Here is a 12,213-nt window from a genome sequence, read left to right as displayed (position 1 = left end):
AGTATTGCATGCCGGGATACAATAGGCGTCTGGAGCGTTGACCCCTTGCAGCTCTCGTAGGCAGCGAATGATGGAATTACAAACACAGCTTGCCCCAATGGCTGGCGAGGGCTGAGAGGTGACCCCGCCTCATGTTTCTGATTGGCTGAAATCCGGAGAGTCCCACCCCCTCTCCCGTGGATTGGCGGGGCTCTATCGCCCCGTCCCAGTGTCTCGCGCGGAGAGGAGGGGCCGGCGCTGTCCCTTCGGCGGAGCCGCCACGTGGGCAGCGGCTGGGGCTCCGGGAGCGGGTCGGGACCCGTGCGCGTAACCGGGGCTCCCCTGGTGTGTCCCGCCGGGTCCCGCCGCCTGCCGGACGCGCCATGAGCGTGGGCTTCATAGGAGCCGGGCAGCTCGCCTTCGCCCTGGCCAGGGGCTTCACCGCCGCAGGTGGGTGCTGGGCTCCTCCCGGCGGGAGCGCGCTGGGAAATCCCCTATTGCCTGGGGCCTTCCAGCCTCGTGCCTTGCTCCGCAGCACAGGGCTGCGGGCGGTGGGTGTTCTTGGGAAACTTGGCTCGGGAGGGTGGGCAACCCACCGTCTCCTGGAGTGGAACAGGAGTGCGTGCAGCAGAGTTTAGCATCCAGGAACGTTCACGGGGGTTAAATGGAGTCTGCAGATTTGTAGAAGGAAAATTGTTCTTTCCCACGGATCTGGGGGAGACACAGTTGAGCGATGGAAATAAGGGAGGTGAGCCCTCTGGGGAGTGTAAAGAAAATTTAAAAAAGCTGTAAGCAAAACTTAAATATGACACTTGTATATCAAAATACATGTCCACAGGTAGACTTGCACTGACATAACGAAATATGTGAATTAAAACTGCCCTATTTATTTGATGCAAATTTGTGTATTTCATCCCTAAGGCACAGGGTTCTTGAGAATTTGAGAATGGGAGAGGGTTTTTTTGGTAGAGAGCCATTAGGATCAGTATTTACATCAGTGAGCCAGAAGAAGAGAGGTGTTGTGAGGGGACAACATAAGAGTGGGGGAATAACCAAGTTCAGAATAACCTGGATAAATAACAGTGAAGACACTCTGGGGTAAGCAGGACACATGGAACCCAAACTGAAGTTAACCTGCCCCTTTCTTAGGAATTTTGGCTGCTCATAAGATCACAGCAAGTTCCCCAGACACTGACCTCCCAACTGTATCTGGACTGAGGGTAAGTTCTAGTGTTTGTAAGAGCTAAAATCCTACCCCCAGAAATCCCATGAAGATCTCAATATGTTTGCAGTGGCCATAAGTAGGACTCCCATGTTTAATATTGCATGTTGTGTTTTCTGCTTGGCTCAGTAAGACTCTTGGGTCTGAATCGTATCGCATCTGAACTTCCTGCCATTGGCAGGTGGGTTCACTTATTGCCAGCAGTTGACACAGATCCAGGAAAGGTGAGTGTTCCCATCTTTGAGGCAAATAATTTTTCTTGCCCAGAGAAGCCAGTTGAGAACCACTCTGGGAATCTGAAGGTACAAACAGAGTCAATAGTCACATATTCAAAGTGCATGACTGCACTACAGTGAAAGTGCTATGTGGAACTGATCATGAGCTATAAAAGCTGGGGATGTAACTTTGCTTTTCCCCCTATGGTAACTTAAAAAAAAACAACTGTCCTCTTCTCACTGGGTTACTGCTGTACTTTCTCCTGATGAAGTCTGTCTCTGTATGACTCCTAGTGAACAAGATTATTCTCTGCTGGTGGCTGACCCAGCTTGGCTGAATCCTGATCCCAAATGCCATTTCTAAGAGCTGAGAATGCAAGGACGTTCTAGGAATGAGGTGCTACTATTATGTAACTCTCAAATTGTTCCAGAAAATAGGTGTAAACTTCACTATAAGTAACAAGGAAACAGTTAAAAACAGCGATGTTCTGTTCCTGGCTGTGAAACCTCCCATCATTCCCTTCATTCTGGACGAGATTGGCTCAGACATAGAGAATCGCCACATCGTGGTCTCATGTGCTGCTGGTGTCACTATCAGCTCCATTGAGAAGGTGAGGGACAGTGTGTTGCACAGCTCTGATGGGGTCAGAGGGCCTGGGGATAGGACTACAGGCTACATGCATCTGCACCTGAAGCTTTTTGAAATCAGGGCACTGAGGACTTGTCTACACTTACATTTTATAGTGCTTTAACTTACTGCCTCAGGAGGGTGATTTGAAGTGCTAGTATAGACAGGCTCCGAACACTTGGAGCCAATTCCCTCGTGGAGGTGGATTACCAGGAGCACTGGGAGAGCTATGCTCAGTGCTCATGCGACCACACTCGCACTTCAAAGCTTCCAGTGTAGACATACCCTACAACTTTAGAAAGCTTTTCTCAGAAGGCTGGAGGTCTGGGTGTTTGACTTGTTCTCCCAGCTGCCAGAAGTTGAGTACAGTGTTCATTTCTGGCACTGAGAGCACTACAGCTCATGAGTTAAGCACCATGTGCCCATGAGACTCTGGCCTGTTTCTGGACTGCAGCCAATTTTTGGTGGAGCAAAGGTTGCACTAGGTCCTATTTGCACCTCCTAATCATACCCAGGATAAGCTAAAACAGTCACTAACATACTCCCTGGCTGCAGTGGTCCATAAGGGGCAGTCTGGAAGCCCGCAATAATCAGAGTGCTATGCATTCCAGCGACACAGATGGAATGTCCCTGTCCTACAAAGGGTGTAGGTCTATTCTGGCCCAAGACCACCAGGGAATCCTTCTTATGCCAGTAGGGAGGTCCATATGTTTTCCAACCCTTCTGCTGCAAGATTGTCATGCAATGTCTGGGAAGCATCTCAGAATCAGGGCCTATGTTAATAGGACCTTGGCATCGTCCCTGTCCGTTCCCCATAATCATATGAAACTTTAATCGATCTTGTCTTTCCCTGCTGAGGGCTGCCAGCCCCTCTGCATTCATGGAAACTCATGATGTTAGATGTCTGCAGGAGCTGTCCCCTGGGAAACTACAGGGGCCAAGCTAGAATGATAATGCTTCTACTACCAAGGGATGTGATGGATCTACCCAGCACTCTGTAACGGAGTTTCAACTACATTGCCAGGGACATTGTATTAAGGGCTTGTCCCCTTTGGCAAAGGCTTAACAGAGGGACTCTTGAGGACCATCCTGCAGAGGTGGCTGGGGTTGGGGTGAGGTAGAGGTCCTTTACCCTGCTGGATTCCCTCTGACTTTTGGGAGTTCCCTAGAGGGGGAGTTACTCCAGATGTAGAAGGTGTATTAAATCTGGTTCTCTGTCTCTCTCTCCTTCCTGTTCTGTCTCCAACTCTTTCCCATCCCAAGAAACTCTCTGCGTTCTCTCCCACCCCAAAAGTGATCAGGTGCATGACTAACACACCTGTGATCGTGCGGGAAGGTGCTACCGTCTATGCCACAGGGACTCATGCAGAGGTGGAAGATGGGAAGCTCCTGGAACAGCTGATGGCCAGTGTGGGCTTCTGCACTGAAGTAGAAGAGGACCTAATAGATGCTGTTACAGGGCTCAGCGGCAGCGGCCCTGCTTATGTAGGTGCCAATTCCTTGGCTTATGCAAGTCAAGTGGAGAACATTGGGGCTGAAATGCTGAGAACACACCTGCATCTTAAAATGGTATCAGATTAGGCTGCAGATTTGACCAAGGGGATATATTTGAATTTCTAATCACCTGTAGTGTGTAATCTATAACCTGTAGGTGTCTCATTCAAAGCCAGGCCAGCTCAACAAGAGCCTGTTAACAGCTAGACTGTGCTTGGCCTCTGAGTAATGAGTGTAGGTTTCTATTCAGTGCCTAGTGGACAAGAGTCCACATTACAAAAACTGGGGGCTAACTGGGCCACTTGTAAGCAATTTCATCTGAGGCCAAGGATGGAATGGCCTCAGAGTGAATCGCCCTGCTCAAGACCGAGGCCCTCTGGGTGGATGTGAGGCTTGGTTTGCAGCACATGCTGGGGAGCCTAAGGATTGAGTTCCTGTCTGTCATCTTCATTTGCTTAAGAGATTGTCCCCAACAAAGAGTGATTTTTATCAAGTCCCTTTAAGTGGTGAAGGTCCACAGTGACTCCAGAGCTTTGGGCACTGCCCCTCTGCCTGAGAATGTCACAGCCTTGAGAGCATACATTAGTCTCCGAACTTCAGAATTACTGTCATGCTGTTTCTGGTCTCTCAGGCATTCACAGCCCTGGATGCTCTGGCAGATGGAGGTGTGAAGATGGGGCTTCCCCGCAGGCTAGCTGTCCGACTTGGAGCCCAGGCCTTACTGGTCAGTATTTTTTCTTCCAGACTTCATTCAGTTCACATCTGTCACATCCAGATCAGTCTGCAAACTGGATCAAATCAGGCCCACACTGACATTTTTTTCACATAAAGATCGCCCTAGATGGATTTCCCAGAGATTATTGGAGTTGCTGATGGCTCTGAGGGAGGCTGGGATGGAAAGAGTAAGGCTGTTACTCCTCTACAGACTTGCAACTCTGAGCTGGATTTCCAGTAGCTCTGCAAATGTGAAAAAGGGTCCTATTGCCTACTGCAGCCACCTAGTAGCAGGGAACTGGAACGCGCAGCTGTTAGGAATCCTCTTGGTCCTATTTCTGACACCTTTTCCCTCCCTGTCCTGCTGCAGGGTGCTGCCAAAATGCTGTTGGAATCTGAGCAGCATCCTGGGCAGCTGAAGGACAATGTCTGCTCACCTGGGGGAGCCACTATCCATGCCCTGCACTTCCTGGAGAGTGGAGGCTTTCGCTCACTGCTCATCAATGCCGTGGAGGCTTCCTGCATTCGTACAAGGTGAGTAGGCGTAAGGCCTCCCTGCCACTTGGCAGCTGTTGCCTTAAAGGGAAGGCTGCAGAGTTCTGCTGCTCCTTTCTCTCTAGATGCCTCCTTCTCCTTTGTGGTTCTGCTCTTCCCACTGACTTGACAGGCTCTTCCTGCAGGGAGCTGCAGCACCTAGCGGATCAGGAGAAGGTCTCCCCAGCTGCCATTAAGAAGACCCTTCTGGATAAGGTGAAGCTGGAGTCTCCCTCTGTTTCCATGGCCTCTGCCAGCAAAGTCAGTCTGTTCAGCAGCAGCTGGGCACCCAACAGCAAGAAGAACTGAAGGGATGAGGTTCCTCCAGGCACCAGCCCCTGCCCCCCCTGCATGCACTTTCTTCTCACTCTGTAAAGGAAAAGCTCTAGTCCTAGGCGTTCCCAGCCCCTTGCCTGGCTCTTGGCCTGCAGCAACTTTGGGGGCGGTGCAAAGCTATAGAAAAGGGACCTTAACTTCCAGCTGAGGGTGGGAACACAGTCACTAGCACTTTCTGCCCTTTGTGGGAGGGCGGTTGCGCCATCACTGGCACAGCTGGTTGTCAGGGGCACAAAGCGTCTCCTCTGGCCAGAAGGCTGGCTTCTCTGTAAAGTTAGAATCCACCCCCCAATCATCTCCTGGGCAGTAGTCTATTTTGATGGGTTTGTTTTAAGGAGTATCCTGCTGCTACTTGGCTCTGAAGGTTAGAGCGGGGCCCTCATGGCCCCGTGGCTCCTATCCCCGTCTCTTTTTCTTCACCGCTCAGAATTCACATTTCAGTAGTTGCCTGGTGCAGACCACGTATCTTCCTGTGCAGATCTCGGAGCATGTGTCTCTCTTCCTGTGCCTGGTGTGATTTGCAGGCCAGGCCATCTGAACATCCCCCTCCTGAACACACTGTTGGGCCCCAGCCACTTCTCCTCCTTCAGCACCCTTCCTGGATGAACAGCTTAAAAAGCCTCAACTCAAGCAAGTGTTCCCTTTCCCTGCTGCCTGAATAGGGTCCCGTCCCAGCCTTCCCACCACTGAATACTTAAGGTTTCATCCCATGTCTGAAACGCTTTCTCTGCTCCTTAGTGTGTTCTCTACCTGCTGCCCTGGGGGCAGAGAGGGGAAGGGGAAACCCACAGTTTGTCACACCTGGTTCCAGGCCCCAGCAGGATTTGCCCATTTCCCAGTGTCTTGTCCAGTTGTGTATGCAGAGGCTGTCAGACCTTCCCTTAGAGCTGATTTCACAGGATTCTTTCATATGCATGTGGTTCCTTTATAATTTCATCTAATTCCCCAACGTTTACATCAGTCCTTGATGGTTTCCAGCTTCACCACCTTTTGTGCTCCAGCTCAAACTGCAAACTTTCTCCACTCTGTACTGCAGCCCCTGTCAGTTCTTCCTCTGGCCCTGCTGCATTCCTTCTCTCTTTTCCTGCCTCTCCTCTTATCAGTCACATGGCCTCCCATCTCCAGCTCACTGGAAGGTGGTGCACTAAAGGGAGAGAGGAGAAATGGAGGTGCGTGTTGAAGCCCTGTCCAGTTACATTAGGAGCTACTCCAGGACCAGCAGCACAGGCAGATGCCTATCAATATTTCACTCACTGCTTTGTATGACTCATTTACAGCAAGGGGCTAAGCTGATCTATGTTTACATAGCTTCCTTGCCCCTGCTGACACCCCTCGCTCTCCGTGCAAACCCTGTCACGCACCAAAGAATTGCATGGGGTAGACAACAGCCCCCTGCCCTCCCTTGGGTGCAGTGGAAGCCAGCAGGCATGGCAATGATATAGATCATTTCCTACCTCTATTCCAACAGAGTGGTGGGGAGAAGAGAGCAGGAGCTGGAAGGAAAGTCTGTCTGCAGGTGCTAGCATTGTTCTTGATCTTTCAGCATCCTGGCTGCTGCTGGCCCCAGAAGGGAGGTGGCAGTGGCACTTCACTTGCTGCGTAGTCTCCTCCCCCCCGCCCATGGCTTCTGTCTCAGAGCTGAGGTTTACAGTCTGGTGGTGCTGGAGCCTCGTGGGCCAGGCCTATGTGCACGGAGCTTGGGGCTGAGCCCCAGTGCAGGTAGCATGTAGGGTGTGTCCTGCGGCGGCTGGGAGAGAGCCTCCCTCCCCAAACAGGCAGACATGGCTCAGCTCAGATGACCCACCCTCCTGCAACTGAGGGAAGGGGGCTAGTCAGACTCTGCACATGTGTTTGTCGTGCACTCTCTCAAGCCTGGCTAGTACATCTGGCCTGGGCTGGGAGGCTCACTCCCCGCTGCAGTGGAGACACACTGTCAGTGGCACAAAGGTAAAAGCTTTCTCGCTGTCCTGGCTCCTGCTCAGCAGAGGCAGCGTGGGACACTATTGCTGAATTAGACACACTTGCTCCCCCTCGCTCTTTCCAGAATAAACGTTGCTTCTCAGCCTGTGGCTAGTGTGATCTGTGTGGTCATGGAGGGTGTTCCTTCACTGGCAGGGTGCCCAGCTGTTGCAGTGTCTCACTGCACTCATTTTGAGCCACGGGGGAGGGTTTGTTGTCATTGAAGGCTAATTCCTAAAGGTGGGAGATGAAGGTCCAACCATGCTGTTCACCCTGGCTCCTGGGGGCAAGAAGAGCACAGAGGCTGCACTCATAGGTTCATTAGCTCTGACTTTTAGTGGTCTAAAACATGAAGGGAAAAACCTTTCTGGCTGAATTGTGCCAGTTAAGGGTCTTGAAATTGTAATCCCCTGAGAGCCTGGCCTGGGTTTCTGCCCCTCTAATAAAAAGCCACTGTGCCTGTAGCTAGCTGTGCCTGTGATGGTGAACACAGCACCACCATGGGGTAGAAGCAGAGCACACCTAGGGCTGACCTGCAAAGCCATGAATTACTGCAGCCTACATTGTGGAAAGGGTACAGCACTGCCTGCTTCCCCACCACGTGCTCTGCAATCACTGGCCTTCACTGGAGAAAGGAATGTTCTAAACAGTGGCTCTGGCAGCGTGCAGTAAAGAACAACATGCAGAGCTAAAAAGTTTCTGTCCTCCAGAGAAGGCACATCAGGATAGGCCAGTGCCCTTACCATCACTCATGGGAGGGTGCCCTGGAAGGAAAGCCCTGCTCTAGCACTCACTTTACAAGCTGGACTTCAGAGAGCTCTAGCTCAGCTGGTCTTCTGGTCCCTCAGAGAAGGGCCCACCAACCCCCATTCAAAACATATACAGGGTTTGGCTTCATTTCGCCGCCTCCATGTGTTACATGGGAGTGTACAGCTATTGCGGAATATCCTAGATTGAGAGCATATCCCTCCCAGGACATAGTACCTTTAGCCAGCATGTCACCCTAATTCCTGTGTGTTGCTGTGCCTCTTCAGTACCATGAATATGCACATATCCCTCTCTTACCCTTCTACTGACATTTTTTTAGACTTTTACAGATCCAGACTAACACAGCTACCCCTCTGATATTTTTTTAGACTGGAAGCTCTTTGGGCCAGAAACCATGTCCTCATGTTTATGCAGTACCCACTCCCCCAGTGCTCAGAGCACAGGTGGCTGCTGGGCCAGGCCTGGCCTGGGGAGAGTAGCACTTCTCACGCAGGAAGTAAGCCTCCCCCCCAGGCTTAATACATTTTGGCTGTGACTTGCTTTAGCACCGTCACAGGCACCTAAACAAGAAGCAGCTGCAAAACCCTCTTTCCTGTGTCAGCATTTCCAGTAGTGACCCTGCTGCTCCCTGCCGTTTCAGCAGCACTGAGAAAATGTAGATATGGCAAAGAGGAGCTAGTGAAGAGCCGTTGGGGTGAGGGAATTTCTAGGGGAGAGGTGAGTAGCACAGCATGGTGATGGGCTGATATCTTGTATAAGGTATTTATATCTGCAGGGCCCAATTGGCAACAAAGAGTTCTGATGCCAAGAGTGTGACATTTGGTCGGTTTGTCAGCCTCTGTTTATCTCCCAAGTTCCTCATCCAGATGGATCTAATTCATAATACCGCACACACCCCAGGGGGTGGTTAGGAGCTGACTTATACCTGCACAAGACAAGACGTTTTCTACTCAGGCAGTTCTGCATCACATACCCTTTTATCACCGACCCATCCCTTCAAGTGAGCAGCTCCACAGAGCTGGGCTTTTGTCTCCAAATAAGCACCTTTACTTGTTTAGACTGACATAATTCACCCACGCTACCCAGGGGCAAGGCACTAGCCCCTCTAATCTAAGGCCTGGTCTACACTACGCGTTTAAACCGATTTTAGCAGTGTTAAACTGATTTAACGCTGTACCCGTCCACACAACGTGGCCCTTTATATCAATATAAAGGGCTCTTTAAACCAGTTTCTGTACTTCTCCCCGATGAGAGGAGTAGCACTGAAATCGGTATTACTATATCGGGTTAGGGTTAGTGTGGCCGCAAATCGACGGTATTGGCCTCTGGGCGGTATTCCACAGTGCACCACTGTGACCACTCTGAGCAGCAATCTGAACTTGGATGCACTGGCCAGGTATACAGGAAAAGCCCCGCGAACTTTTGAGTTTCATTTTCTGTTTGGCCAGAGTGGAGCTCTGATCAGCATAGGTGACCACGCAGAGCTCATCAGCACAGGTAACAATGCAGTCTCCTGAGAATCGAAAAAGAGCCCCCGCATGGACCGCACGGGAGGTACTGGATCTGATCGCTATAAGGGGAGAGGATTCCGTGCTAACAGAACTCCGTTCCAAAAGATGAAATGAAAAAACATTTGAAAAAATTTCCAAGGCTGTGATGGAGAAAGGCCACACCAGGGACTCAGTACAGTGCTGTGTGAAAGTTAAGGAGCTCAGACAAGCCTACCAGAAAACCAAAGAAGCAAACGGAAGGTCCGGGGCAGGGCCGAAAACATGCCGCTTCTACGCTGAGCTGCATGCAATTCTAGGGGAGTGCGCCACCAGTACCCCACCCCGGTCTGTGGATTCCGAGGTGGGGGTTGTAATCTTGGCCATGGCTGAGGATTCTGTGGACGGGAAGATGAGGAGGACAAGCTTGCAGAGAGCACACAGCACTCCGTTAGCCCCAACAGCCAGGAGCTTTTTCTCACCCAGACGGAATTACCCTCCCAGCCCTCCCAAGCCACTAACCCAGACAGTGAAGCCATGGAAGCGACCTCTGGTGAGTGTACCTTTGTAAATATAAAACATGGTTTAAAAGCAAGCGTTTTTTAATGATTGATTTGCCCTGAGGACTTGGGATGCATTCACGGCCAGTACAGTTATTGGAAAAGTTTGTTAACATGTCAGGGGATGGAGCGGAAATCCTCCAGGGACATCTCCATGAAGCGCTCCTGGAGGTACTCCAAAAGCCTTTGCAGAAGGTTTCTGGGCAAGGCAGCCTTATTCCATCCACCATGGTGGAACACTTTACCACGCCATGCATGTAGCAAGTAATCGGGTATCATTGCATGACAAAGCCCAGCTGCGTATGGTCCCGGTGATTGCTGGCATTCAAGCAACATCCGTTCTTTATCTCGCTGTGTTATCCTTAGGAGAGTGATATCATTCATGGTAACCTGATTGAAATTCAGGAATTTAAGTAAGGGGACAGACATGGCCATTCCTACTGGGCTGTTTGCCTGTTGCTTAAAAGAAATCCTTCTTTGCATGTAGCCGAGCAGGGAGAGGGGAGGAGGGGAATAGCGCTGAGCTTTTTCGCATTTGGCTATCAGGGATCTTCCCTGCTACCAGCCACGCGGTGGGGGGGGGAAGGGGGGTGATTAGCAGTGATCTTCCATGATACCAGCCACGCGGTGGGGGGAAGGGTAAAGTGATCATCCCACAGAATTGGAGGTGGGGGGTGGCTTCTGCTGCTGTATGTTAACAGGAAAGAAGCATCACTGAACGGGATTTGCTTGGTATTTGGGAAAGGAGGGTACTGTGTATATGAAGGCTGCAGAAGCCGAAAGACAATGGCTTACTGTGGACACATGTGAGCTGAATTCTGCTGCCCGGACCTGTGTCTGCGAGATCTCTAACACCAGAGCCACAGGCACTCAATATTAAGATGCAAAATGCGACCTTGTAGTGAAATAACATGTGCTATGTAAGGTGAATAGTGTTGTTCACTGTGAAAGAGTATAACCATTGTTCTGTAAAATGTATCTTTTTAAATACTTCTCTCCCTTTTTTCCCTCCCTCATGCAGCTGCAAACTTTTCAAGCCTCCCTACTGCATCCTGAAGGCTAGCTCAGATAAGGCGGAGGAAAAAGAAGACACGAGACGAAATGTTCTCGGAAATCATGGAAGTGACCCGCAATGAAAGAGCCCATCTGAATGAGTGGAAGGACGTGGTATCAAATTATAGGAGAGATGCCAATGAACGTGAGGACAGGAGGGACGCTTGAGATGAGAGGTGGCGGCAGGAAGATCAGAGGTGTAGGCAGGAAGATCAGCGGTAGCGGGATGCAATGCTGGGGCTGCTGCGTGATCAAACTGACATCCTCCGACGTCTGGTGGAGCTTCAGGAACAGCAGCGGGATCACAGAGTGCCGCTGCAGCCCCTGTGTAACCACCCTCAGCCCTCACTCCTCACCATGTTCCATGTCTTCCTCACCCAGATGTGTAAGAACGCGTGGGGAAGACTTCGTGCACCCGCCCACTCCACCTCCATGGATAGCCCAACCAAAAGGTGTCATTACATTGAAATGTTTTTAGTGGCCTTTTCCTTCCCTCCTATCCTCCTCCCAAACCACACCCGGGATACCTTGTCAGTTCTCTCCCACTTTTTATAATGATTTTTAATAAAGAATACATGGTTTTTAAACAATAGTGACTTTATTTCCTTAAGCAAGCTGTAACTGAAGGGGGAAGGGGGTTGCTTACAGGGAATGAGTCAGTCAAGGGGGGGGCGTTCATCAAGGGGAAACAAACACAGCAGTCACACCGTACCCTGGCCTGTGATGAAACTTGTTTTCAAAGCTTCTCTGATGCGCACCGCTTCCTTGTGTGCTCTTCTAATCGCCCTGGTGTCTGGCTGCACGTAATCAGCGGCCAGGTGATTTGCTTCAGCCTCCCACCCCGCCAGAAAGGTCTCCCCCTTACTCTCACAGAGATTGTGGAGCACACAAAGGGGACATTGGTTTGGCTGAGGTCTGAGCAAATCAGTAATGTGCGCCAGCGCGCCTTTAAATGGCCAAATGCACATTCTACCACCATTCTGCACTTGCTCAGCCTGTAGTTGAACAGCTCCTGACTACTGTCCAGGTTGCCTGTGTATGGCTTCATGAGCCATGGCATCAAGGGGTAGGCTGGGTCCCCCAGGATAACGACAGGCATTTCAACATCCTCAACTGTTATTTTCTGGTCTGGGAAGTAATTCCCTTGCTGCAGCCGTTTAAACAGAGTAGTACTTCTGAAGACACGAGCGTCATGAACCCTTCCTGGCCATCCCATGTGGATGTTGGTGAAATGTTCCTTGTGATCAATGGTGCTGCAAGCACT

The 12,213-nt window shown here is 50.8% G+C and overlaps 1 protein-coding gene across 3 annotated transcripts; it reads left to right on the top strand.

Moving 5' to 3' along the window:
* Window positions 1-240: 240 nt before the first annotated feature.
* Window positions 241-7,191, top strand: PYCR1 (pyrroline-5-carboxylate reductase 1). Of its 3 annotated transcripts, none has more exons than XM_030534440.1 (7): window positions 241-429; window positions 1,129-1,199; window positions 1,848-2,027; window positions 3,308-3,529; window positions 4,170-4,262; window positions 4,623-4,786; window positions 4,873-7,191. In XM_030534440.1, the coding sequence occupies exons 1-7, from the start codon at window positions 363-365 to the stop codon at window positions 5,093-5,095; spliced, it is 1,020 nt and encodes a 339-aa protein (XP_030390300.1). In that variant the 5' UTR covers window positions 241-362; the 3' UTR covers window positions 5,096-7,191. The 3 variants fall into 3 exon arrangements, with proteins under 3 accessions (XP_030390300.1, XP_030390299.1, XP_030390298.1); XM_030534439.1 differs by having other exon boundaries at window positions 243-429; window positions 4,920-5,074; XM_030534438.1 differs by having other exon boundaries at window positions 244-429; window positions 4,933-7,191.
* The last annotated feature ends 5,022 nt before the right edge of the window (window positions 7,192-12,213 follow it).

Source organism: Gopherus evgoodei, chromosome 15, assembly GCF_007399415.2.
Source record: "Gopherus evgoodei ecotype Sinaloan lineage chromosome 15, rGopEvg1_v1.p, whole genome shotgun sequence".
Lineage (NCBI taxonomy): Eukaryota > Metazoa > Chordata > Testudines > Testudinidae > Gopherus > Gopherus evgoodei.
This window is presented reverse-complemented; position numbering and strand designations above follow the sequence as displayed.

What these genes read in the sequence shown, in the direction of transcription:
- PYCR1 (XM_030534440.1), top strand. Translation starts at nt 363, where the DNA reads ATGAGCGTGGGCTTCATAGGAGCCGGGCAGCTCGCCTTCGCCCTGGCC. An exon ending in CTATCAGCTCCATTGAGAAG is followed by an intron (nt 2,028 to 3,307) that starts GTGAGGGACAGT and finishes TCCCATCCCAAG; the next exon opens with AAACTCTCTGCGTTCTCTCC. An exon ending in TTGGAGCCCAGGCCTTACTG is followed by an intron (nt 4,263 to 4,622) that starts GTCAGTATTTTT and finishes GTCCTGCTGCAG; the next exon opens with GGTGCTGCCAAAATGCTGTT.